This window comes from Delphinus delphis, chromosome 19 (genome assembly GCF_949987515.2).
Source record: "Delphinus delphis chromosome 19, mDelDel1.2, whole genome shotgun sequence".
NCBI classification, from domain to species: domain Eukaryota; kingdom Metazoa; phylum Chordata; class Mammalia; order Artiodactyla; family Delphinidae; genus Delphinus; species Delphinus delphis.
Genome location: NC_082701.1, coordinates 11559973 through 11572031, shown reverse-complemented (window position 1 = coordinate 11572031; position 12059 = coordinate 11559973). Strand labels below are relative to the sequence as shown.

Below are 12059 nucleotides of genomic sequence, written 5' to 3'. Positions count from 1 at the left end.
GTCCTGATCTTCTAGAGGCTGCTTTTCTCATCAGCGTGTTTCTGTGACCCCTTCCACTTTCTGGTTAGCACGTCAGCTCCCAGAGCACTCGGAGGACCAGCCTCCCATTCCACTCTTCATTTCCATCATGGCTTTATTTTCTCCAGCCGGGTGCTCTGGGTGGCTGTGTGCAGCCCAATGAAAGGGATTTCTGCTGTATTTGTTTACAGGTTTACCCCCACTTACTCTCCTATAAACGGTGGAAATGGTAGCATTTCTCCTTAAATTACAAATGTGTGTGTGCTATGGAGGGAGGGTTTCAACTACATAATAGGTTTCTTATTGATATTTGTTTTGAAAATATTCACTCTTACGAATTGTTACAGCTTGCTATATAGCTTGCTATACATAGAGTATAAGGTACAGAGGGGTGAACTTGGCCCGCCTTTATTAAAGAAAAGGGCATGGACCTGCACAGAGTGTGTGCAGAGAAGCAAGCGGGGAAGGTGGTTCACCGCTGAAGCTGGGGGTGGCGCAGCAGGATGGCGAGGCTCCCCTGAAGACCTACCATCAGGACAGCCCCCTGCTCGCCCTTGTGCCCGAAGCCAGGTGTCCTGCAACCACCACAGCCACCCCTCCCCAGGAAGCACGTGGTGGTATGCTTCTTTAAAGAGAGTTACTGATGTGTCTGGGGAAAACTAGGGTGGCTAGTGTTGTCACCGGCTCCCAGAGGTAGAATGCTCTCCGCACTGTGAGCAAGGGTGCCCCAGGAAGCCACCTGCCTTCCCCGCCATGGGCACACAGCAACAATGGGTAGCTTCCCTTCAAATTAATATCATTTAAAAAGTAAAGAGAAAATAAATAAGATTATCACATAACAGACTTCCTGTTTCCCTACTACCTACAAATGGTAACTATGAAGCTATAGAAGAGAAAGAATGGAGACATGAAAAAAATTATAACGTGAAAGCTAGAGACGGACAAGCCTGAGCTCCGTGTAGAATCAGCACCGTGGACCCCTGTTTTGTAGCGTGAACACCCCGACAGCAAGTCCACGGAGAATGTTCACAAATTCACACACACAAACTCCATTTAGTAAGCAGTCATCCAAGACACATACCTTTCTAAAGATAACCTTAGAATTAACATGTGATATTCAAAAATCACAGACAGACATTGTAACACTACAAATATTAACCTTAACACAGAGCGTCGACTTCTGTTGGGTTGGCCAAAAGCTTCGTTTGGGTTTTTCCATAAGATGTTACGGAAAAACCCAAACAAACTTTTTGGTCAGCCCAATATTTTCGAATTCCACAGACATCCACACAACGTGCTATCTACAACAGTAGCAAAGGAACCACAGGTTTCCAAATATGAATTCTCTAGTTCTATGGGATGCACATTTGACATTTTTTGAAGAAACCTGAAGATTCTGATGTTAGTCATTTTTGTTACAATTAGTTTAAACACTTGGCATAAAATTTAGCCACACTGATGAATACATGAGAATAATGTGTCATAAATATCAAGTCGAATACAGGATTTCAAACGGAAAATAGGGTGGTTAAGTCACTGCGAATCCAGTGATGCTGCAGGACCAAGCCTGTTTCTGTGAAAATGAGTATCCGCTGGACAAGGTCCTGAGCTGCTGGATGCTACTGCTGGAGCCAGCAGGAGCGGGTCACACAAGGAAGTTTACAGATTGTCAGATCAAAACATGATTTGCGAAACTGCCCTGGCGGTCCAGTGGTTAAGACTCCTTGCTTCCACTGCAGGGGGCATGGGTTCAATCCCTGGTCAGGGGACTAAGAACCTGCACGCCACGCGGTGCAGCCAAAAAAAAAAAACAAAACAAAAAACAAAACAAAACGTGATTCATTTGGAGGCATCATGAGAAAAGCCTTGCCAAGTACAAACAGGCAGTAAGAGGAGAGAATGGTGCCACCAGAGTGATGGCCTGAACCTCAACAACAGACTCCCTCAAAGCATGTCGACCATCCTTGGGGGAAGAAATTGTCCCACCACCGCTGTGGCTGCCACTGAGAAACTATCTGGGCTCCCATCCTACACCAACGAGGATGATCGTCCTGAGTATCAAGTCTTACTGGGATACAGCTCAGCCCCATCAGTCTCTGTAAAAGAAAGGCAATCCTGTTCCCACCACCAGACACCAACTCACCTCCCTGCCTCCAAAGAAAAAGAGGAAAAGGCCGAGATTTGACCCCTGCTTCATTGCTGTCTTCAGTGAAGAGAAGAATCATAACTGCCCGTGGGAAATATTCAATGGAAGTAGAACTAATGGATAAAACTTAATAAAGACTATTTCAAAGAGAATCCACTGAAGATTTAGTCTCCTCTTCTAGTTACAAAGATTTTATAACCAAGATAAAAGCTGTTGCAAAAAAAAAAAAAGAAATCTGAATTCTCTCTTTCTCTCTCAACATATATACCGTGTACTGTGGATATAAATACTCCTTCTCTGGCTTTTATCATGAATTCTTGGTTATGGCTACAACAAGGCCACCTTCTCATCTATTGCAAGAAGTAAGGGTGATATAGTTTAGTGAAAACAGCCTAAAATTCCATACCCAAACTGTCCATAATGCATGTGGACAAAATGAAGACAATAACACATGCAATATAGCTGACACTCACTGTCAGACAGACCAGTACTCATCCCAACTCCACTCCCTTTTGCCACCCCCTGCCCCAACTATGAGGGGCGGGGCACATCGCATATGACCCAGCTTTAGCTAATGAGACATAAGGGTCTCATATCTGCACTTGCTTTCCTAACAAGAGAGACAAATGTGATAGCTCTGCCCTGTCCCCACCTCATCCAGGCTCAACGTGGAAGAATGTACTGTAACCATCAAGATAAAACATCAGAGTGTAGAGATTAAAAACAGCCTGGGTCCCTAATGGTACTGCTGAATAATTAAATCATTTGCCTCAGAGATCTTAGCAAAAATGACAAACTGTTACTTGTTTAGAAAGCAATAGTGAGATTTTTCATTACTTTCAGCTAAAAGCAGTCCAAATGCAAACATTTAAAGCCTGAGAAAAATTACTCCCATACATCAGTTCTTGGGTTGTTATTTGAGGATTTGCCCTAGCAGAACAAAGGAGAAAACTGAGAAAGAGACAGAGGTGGGATCTAGAAAACAGTGGATGCTTCCAGGAGAGTGATAAGGAGAAATCCCAGGATGACAGCTTTGGAGCAGGCCCATTTAGAACAGCTGATTGAAGCAGGCAGTTGAGATCTGGGAAAGAAGAAACTTTGGGAAGAGGTATATTCTGAGATTCAATACTACCCTTGCAAATTTAGGAACTGAGGAAATGTTAAAGATCTAATTCAATAAGAAAAGAGAAAATCCTCAGGAAAATCAAAGAAACAAAAACTGTTATAAAAATGGAAAGCATAGCACCCTATTTAGCCATTCAATGAACAATATTTACATGGTCATAATCAGGGAGTTGAAGTTTAATATTTGTCATATTTTAGAATCAACTCATACACAAAGCATGGGGACTTAATTATGGTCAGAGACTGGAGAATAATCATAAAAGTGCAGATGACAGAAGTTGGAAAGGTCCAGAGGTAAAAGAAAGTCCAAGGAAGCTAAGAACCTAAAGCCAGAGGATAGTACTGATTACTGACGAAACTAGAAATAAAAACGTCAGGGTATTATTTCAAATTGCAAAGGTTACAAAGTATAGGGAATCCAAATGTAGTGACACAACTAAATTGCAGTGGGGAAACAGGAGGGGGCAGTTAGTGACTCACCCTCTTCAATTTCTCTTTAGAATTCACAATTTAATACAAACAACAAATATGACTTAAAACTATGTAACATGTCTCTTTACTATCAAAGTTCTATATAATTTCTCCAATTCTTTAAATAGAATTTACTAATGGCAACTCTGTTTTTGGTTTATACAGTAGCAGAAAGCCTGATAATCTAAAATTTATGAATCAAGCAGTAGTAGTATAAGCATATTATTTACATTTATAGAGATACTCATAGAGGAACTAGAAATATAAACAGTTAAAATAGGTTCCCTATAGTAGCAGAGTCTTGGCCAAGGAGGTGTGGGCCAGGGCATATTTCATTCATTATAAACCCTTGGTACTATTTAATTTTTAAAATCATGGCATATACTAATTTAGTAAAAATAAAAATATTTATCTTAGGGCTTCCCTGGTGGCGCAGTGGTTGAGAGTCCGCCTGCTGATGCAGGGGACACGGGTTCGTGCCCCGGTCTGGGAGGATCCCACATGCCGCGGAGCGGCTGGGCCTGTGAGCCATGGCCGCTGAGCCTGCGCATCTGGAGCCTATGCTCCACAACGGAAGAGGTCACAACAGTGAGAGGTCCACGTACCGCACACACACACACACACAAAAAATTTATCTTAAAAAAAAAACATGGAAAGCAGAGAGAACTGAAGACTTTCCTTAGTTTTCAAATTACAAAGCAAATATGACACAAGGAAAAATGTAGAGACCATTACTGAGGGACAGACATGCATTTTTCCTGGCTATGATGAAGTTTCAATTGTGTGCAATAATTTATGCCATGCTTTCATGGAGGCATCTTCTACTTCACCTGCAGTATTCCTTTGAGATGGAAGTCCAAGAATATGAAAGCTGATAACCCTCTCTTAAAATTTATGTCACTCATATTTGTGTTAATGTTTATTACTTGGAGGCTTTCTGGTCCAGGTAACTATTTTCTTGTATTATATTTAATCATTTTTACTCTCTTTATTTTTTAAACTCTGGCACAAACCATTTTACTCGCCAGTTTTTTTCAGTTTCATGTTATCATCTACCCAATAAAAGTGTTAAAATGTATCATAAATTTACAAAGAATCTGGCCAACTGCAGACAGGGAAAGAATTTTTTAAAAGAATAAACCTAAGAGGCCACAGAGGATTGCTGTTTCTACAGCAGATAAAAATAATAACTAACATGAACATTAAGATATTAGCTGGGAGCCAATTTTATCATTTTAATTTCCGCTGTTGATGCAAGAGACCAGCTGAACAACAGCCAATAATAGTAAGTGTAATGGAAAACCGTAAGACTTATCTGCACTGTAATTAAGAAAAGAATGAAGATAAAAGTCAGAGCTAATTATAAAACATATGGTATAACTTTACATTGCCATCTATTTGCCAATTCAGATAACATATTTTTCATTTATTCTCCTCCATTAGGAATTAGTCAATTAAACATTTCCCTCCTCACCCCAAAAAGATGCATGGAAAACTTTTTTGTCGCATTCAATGAAATGAACAGTTTCTTAGGCTGATTAATCCTTGGCAACATACAGAGAACATTTACAGAACCGACAGAGCAGATACTCCAAGTGCTAGAGCATAAGAGGGAAATGCTTGTCTTCTGCTGAGAAGGGTGGGAGAGGGACTATATTTAACATGTTTTTTTTGTTTTTTGTTTTTTTTTGAAGTACGCGGGCCTCTCACTACTGTGGCCTCTCCCGTTGCGGAGCACAGGCTCCGGACGCGCAGGCTCAGTGGCCATGGCTCACGGGCCCAGCCGCTGCGCAGCATGTGGGATCTTCCCGGACCGGGGCACTAACCCCGTGTCCCCTGCATGGGCAGGCGGACTCTCAACCACTGTGCCACCAGCGAAGCCCTATTTAACATGTTTTAATTAACAAAGGCGGATGTATTGGTCTTTCCTTAATCACCCTGAAGCTCATAAGTTGGGGATAAATATCAGGCTGGATTCTTTGGCATTTTTATTTACACATTTTAAATGGAAAACAAAAAAAATATTTTTTCAAGATTTATTACTTGATGCGAGGAAAAGCAATTACCTCTTGGTGCTTTGAGTTTTTAGCACTCATAAGATAACCTATCCCTTGGATAAACTTAGATGAAATGCCTAAAAGCAAGGTAAAAATTTAATGATATAAAACTTGACCTTTCCCTTCTCTTATTCTAGAATGCAAATAATAATAATAACAATAACAACTTGTGGCACTGGGATAAAGGGTAATTTATCAGTCACTCTGGTGCAAAGTTCTGCATAAGGGCTTAATTTATAAACATTTTAATTTATAAAATATTTATAAATTAACTGTATGACATGTTAAGTTCTCCCAAGTAGAATTTCAAATTTTATTGCTGATTATTTCAGCAATATCCTCTGATGAAATGTGAAAAACATAACAATACATTAAAATTGGATAGACCCAAAAAGGCTTGAGGAAACATGTACTCAGTGCCATTTCTGTTCCTGAATTGAGAATTTCCTGCACTGCAACCAGTTGGAATTCATGACCCCCTGGAGGCTGCAGAATATTTATTCTCACTCTTGTGCAGGCCATAGGATGGAGGCCTCTTAACTGAAAGTGCCTCTTCAGTTTCTCTTTAGAAGTCACTGTTTAATTCAAACATCAAATATTAATTAAAACAACCAAGTAAAACGTTTCTTCACGATCAGAGCACTACACAGGCTCTCCAGTTCTTTAAATGGAAGGCACCAATGGCAGCTGTAGCTGTTTTGTTTTCTGTATTTAGCGTAGTAGGGGTTTTTTCCAACACAAAAGACAAAAAAATGAGGGCAATAACTAAGATGCGGGTGGAACTGAAGACTGTGCCCAGACAGGGGTCCATTTCTCCGAAAATAAATGTGTCTGCTTTATTTTCACATTTATCTCGAAGGCAGAGCCCACTGAAGCACAATTCAACTCTATTAATTTTATCGCTTAATTAAAATTCGGATTAAAAATGATGCTGGGTAAAACGAGGTGTAAAAATAAGCCCAAGAGCTTGTCCTGAGTCCTTTCCAAGTTCTTTGTCGTGGACCCCACCACCTTGCGCTGAGCACTCTGAGCCTGCCCCACCCAAAGAAACAAAACCACAGCTCCAGGCCAATAGTCCCCCATGGCCACCCCCACCGCCCAGTGTGTTCAGGGCCTCACCTCCAGCTCCTGCTCCCTCTGCAGGGCAAACTGTTTGAAGGACTTGACAATGAGACCAGCGTTGGAGCAGTCGTAGACGAATATGGAGGGGCTGCCCATCCATGTCTGCAGGTCATATATAGACAGGGGGATGTACTGAGTGTAGTTCTGGAAAAGAAAACAGTGCATGTTTGTGACTCACACATGGCGAACTCTGCCTGCTCACCAGCACCTGCACCTCCAAGAGGGTCCCATGCATGGGGCCCGCTGCACAGAGCGTTCCTGAGCTGCCATCTCTACCCACTGTGAACAGCAGCAAACTAACCTCCCCACCATCTGCCCACACGCTGTTTCATCAGGTAGAACCGGGCGGTGGCACAGTTCAATCCCGAGCTCCTCTCCTCCCCTGTTCAGTTCTCGCTGCCCCCTGGGAGCGCACTCACTCCACTGAGGGATTTCCCTCCACGTGTCCCACAACGAGGCCTTCACACCCACCCTTCCTCTCCCACCCTCTTGCAGCCAAACCACAGCTTTCTCTTATAAATCCCAAGGCTATGCATGCTACTTCACACCATTCCTGCTCACCCTTTACTCCGTAACTTCTCTGGGCTTATACAGCAGAACACGCTCCTCGATTATAAAGAAGATGAGCTCAGAAAAGTTGATCGGGTCCTCAAATGTGCATGTTTTTCCCTCTTGCCCCTTTAATTTCAGAGCTACCCATAAGCACTTTATCCTCTAGATGATTTAGATCACATTGAAGGAGTACAAATAGATTTGGCTCCATAATTTTTTTTTTCAAATCACAGAACAATAACATATTAGCATGAATCTGCTAAGTGAAATATTTTTCTGGACACACTGTACTCTTCAGTACTTGAAAACACTCCAGCTATTACTGGTAAACATAGAGAGGAATGGTCCTCATCTCACCAGAGAAATGACTAAAATCCTCACTCAAAGGTAACATTTTTCTTTTTTTTTTTTTTTGCGGTACGCGGGCCTCTCACTGTTGTGGCCTCTCCCATTGCGGAGCACAGGCTCCGGACGCTCAGGCTCAGCAGCCATGGCTCACGGGCCCAGCCGCTCCGCGGCATGTGAGATCTTTGCAGACCGGGGCACGAACCCGTGTCCCCTGCAACAGCAGGCGGACTCTCAACCACTGCACCACCAGGGAAGCCCCAAAGGTAACATTTTTAAGCAATTCTTCTGCATAGAACGCCATCACTTATTTATCCTTCCTCAGGCACCAATAGTTTAAGTAGTGACACTCTAGCAGAAATCAATTCTGTGCACTTACAGTAAAGGTGACTGTGTTTCCTCAAAGCTAAGCCACAAACATTGCCTCTGGTATTGCCAAGAGGATTGTTTCTAATGCAAAGGGGAAAAGGAACAGAAGACAGAAAGACCAAACCAGGCCTGGAGAAGACTGTCATCAAGGTGGTGGCGGCAGAGGCCTTCTTGATATGCACACACGTCACCAGATGCAAGTCCCATCCCAGACGGGGAGGATGTGCCGACAGCACAGGTGTGGTGGGGCTGCAGACATCTCTACCACGAGGGGACCACCCTCTGCTTACGCTGTGCCATTTCACCTTGCTAAACTGCCATCACCTGGTGTCTTGTTCTTCGTCACTGCACGAGTAAGAGAACACTTGGATATGCTCTAAGTAAACTCTCACAGAAGGATTCTAAAGACGGCAGTTCTTCCCTAATGAATCTATAAAGGCAGTGCCCAATCAAAATACCATCAGGGGTTTCCTTAATGGAATCTGACAAGCTGATTCTAAAGTTAATGCTGAAGAGAAAGGTATAAGAATAGCACAACACAAAAAAAATTGTAAAGAAGGAATAATGAGTGAGGACTCACGCTAGCAGATATTAAATACACTATAAATCTATGGTAATTACAGGATGGTACTGGGGAAGGCGAGACAAACAAATCAACAGGAGGGAAAGCCCAGGAACAGAGCCACATATATAACTGTAATGAAGGTGGCATTTTAACTCAGCGAAGAAAGAATGAACAATTCAACAAGTGATACTTGTAAAATCCAACTAACCATTCAATATTGCCATCTGAGATTCCACACACAATCAGGACAGATTTTAAAAATAAATACAAAAGCAGAATAAAAGATTTAAAAATTTATTTTGGTGTAAGAAAGACCTTCTTAAACATATAGAACCTAGAAACGTTAAAGAAAAATAGAGCAATGTAAAAATTATATAATTCTGATAAAAACACATACCTGTGACAAGCAATTTAAGAAGAAAGTAGGTACAACATATGTGACATAGGCTTTATATTTAGAATGTGTGTGTGTATATAAGCTTCTGCTGCAGATCAACAAAGACAAAACAACAAAAACAATATACAATAGGCGAAAGCTTCACACAGGCAATTCACGGAAGAAACATGAATGATCAACAACTATAAAAGTTTCACGCTCTCGATTAATCATGGAAATGCAAATTACAATGAGAATCATCCATCTACCTATCTTCATCCAGCAAACTGGAAAGAAGTTTTAAGTATGAATAATACCCCATGCTGACCACAATGTTCAACAGGGTGCTGGCTTATCGTTGGTGCGAGTATAAATTGAGGAAGCTATTTTTGGAAGGCAATTTGGGTGGTTCTTAAAATTTTTACTGTACATACCTTTGACTTCTAGGTGTCCATCCTATAGAAATACTTGCATTTGTACAGAAATGTACATACAAGGATGTATAATACTTTCACTGGTAAAAACCTGTAAGCTGTCTACATGCTACTGTGGAAAAGACTGCCAGTCTAACATCTATTTTTCCCCTCTTCATCCTCAATGCAAGTTTAGCTGAGCACAGTTCCCAGTTTCCTTTGCAGCTAAGTCTGATCTTGCAGCCCAATTCTGGCCAATGGGACATGATCAGAAATGTGTCTAAATTATAAGTGCCGCCCTCTTTCCCTTCCCAGGAGGAGTGAACATGGCAGAAGACATAAGCAGGGGGACAACAGAGCTGTGTGATGGAAGGGGCCTGGGCCCCATGTCATGACGATGCCACAGCAGTCCCAGACGGCCCACAGGGACTATCACAACCAATCTTGGATCCTAATATATCCAATATGAAGGGATCATTAAGCAAAGGGGGCCCATACACCCACGTTATGGAACACCATGCAAGGTTATTTATATGCACTGACATGGAGAGATGTCAGAGGCTTGTCATGATTTTAAAAATGCAAGTCTTAGAATCTCACATATAATATCCTGTTTTGTGTGTAAAGCACCACATGCCCAGCACTTAAGCTGAATGAAATGAGGACTCAGCAGAAACGTGCTGAGTGAAAGGTCCTATAAATGGTGCTGAAAGAAGAACACAGGACTGCTAAGGACTGCATTCTCTGACTGGGGAGGTGACAGGGGTGTGGGGTGGTAAGAAAGTGTCATATCTATTTCTTTTAAAACTTCTGTTCTCTTGGAACCTTTTAGAATAGAAATTACTTGTATTTTTTTAAAAGACAAAATGCACACAACTATTAAAAGGAGGAAGGAAAAGGGTAAGCTCCACGGTTCACTATAACATACTTTACGTTCAGTCAGTGTTTCATAATGAGCAGGCATTACATGTTATCTGCACAAGTAAAAAGGCTTCAGCACATGCTGCATTGGACAGAGCAGGACACAAGTCAGCGCCTCCCTGGGCCCAGCAGGGAAGAGCGCTCCTCTCCGGCCGTCTGCCCAGCAGCATCCCTCCCCTTGTTCACCTGCAGCCCCCACTGCTATGGGGGAGAAAAGGGCCAAAAGGAACCCTTTAATTGGGCAGGGACACCCTTACACTGAGAGGAGAAAGGATTTTAGCACCAGCCTGGGAAATCATCACATTTTTATATGCCAGCCACACTCTGCTGTTTATCTGCTTCCCACAAGGTTCTAGCTCAGTGAGGAGCGGCCGAATATGGCTGGGGCAGTTCTGACCCCATTCCTGCCACCACGTCATCCAAGTGACTGCTGGAAAAGGGCGATGCTGTCATCTTTGCTGCCTTCTAGGTACAGCCCCAGAAGGCCCCAAAGGCAGCAAAGCAGCACGCAATAAAATATATTTTAACTGTGTTTTGAGGTCTGGCCTTTTGAACTAAAATGTAATTTTTATATTTCCCCCAAATCAAAAGTTACTTTCTAAATTTCTGAGATACAAAGGTAATTAATGGTGACTCATTAAAATAATAAAGCACTAATCCATCAGGAAACTCGTTAAGGGTTTTCCCTTTCATTCCCTGTGCCACTGGCTGCCACGGAAATGGTTCAAGTGGAGTTGTCAGCCACCCAGTCCCACTGGAGGGCAGAAGCACCTCCATTTTCTAATGCTTGTCCAAGGGGCAGCATACAAGGAGCTTTCGGAATTGGTCTTTAGCCTCATGATTTTTAGTTGTGAGAGGGTCTGGCACCTAATACCGTCCACAGGGATGCTCAGCCACAGAAAATGGCTTGGACCCACACCTCCACACAGATGGGCTGCATGGTGGGTGGCAGCCTCTGAGCAGCAAGGGCCTCTGTGGCTGAAGTGCAGACACCCCCAGCACTGTGGACGTTTGAGGCTGGTCAGTCAGTGTGGGGCTCATCCCGGGCACTGCATCAGGCTTGGCAGCAGCCCTGCCAACAGCACTTCCCCCTCTCTGCCCAGTTGTGACAACCAAAAAGGTCTCTGGACACTGCCAAACGCACCCTGAGGGGGAACCTCCCCTGGTGAGAACCAAAGCCTTTGAGGAGAGATGATTTCATTTAAAGCAGTAGCTGTATATCTGTAGTTTAGTAAGCCCGTGAAACTTGGAAGTCTGTTTTCCTTAGGGATACAAAATCAACTCTATTAAACCATATGGAGGAAAATGGCCTTTGAGAACGAATCCTTATTGGAACACGAGCAGGTGGATCTCATTTCCCATCTCAGAAGGATCCTGGGGAGTTTGTCAAGCTTCGGGCCAGAATCACGGTCCTGCAAACCTGCAAAGGGAGGCCTGCAGGATGACAGCCCTGGTGCTGCAGCGAGTGAACAGAACAGAAACAACACCTGAAGTGCAACTGTTTCCACCCCGTGCAATTATCCCTGTGTCTTCTAGGCTGAACCAACCTACGCAAGCTGGAGAAGTCGAAGTCCCCCAT

The 12059-nt window shown here is 42.9% G+C and overlaps 1 protein-coding gene across 6 annotated transcripts in view; it reads right to left on the bottom strand.

Annotated features, from left to right (window-relative positions):
- RPTOR (regulatory associated protein of MTOR complex 1) overlaps nt 1–12059 on the bottom strand; it is a 344118-nt gene that overhangs the window by 165493 nt on the left and 166566 nt on the right. For all 6 annotated transcript variants that reach the window (XM_059998020.1, XM_059998021.1, XM_059998025.1 and 3 more), the window contains one exon: nt 6937–7083. In XM_059998020.1, the coding sequence (XP_059854003.1) occupies nt 6937–7083 (147 nt within the window). The remainder of the gene's footprint in view (nt 1–6936; nt 7084–12059) is intronic.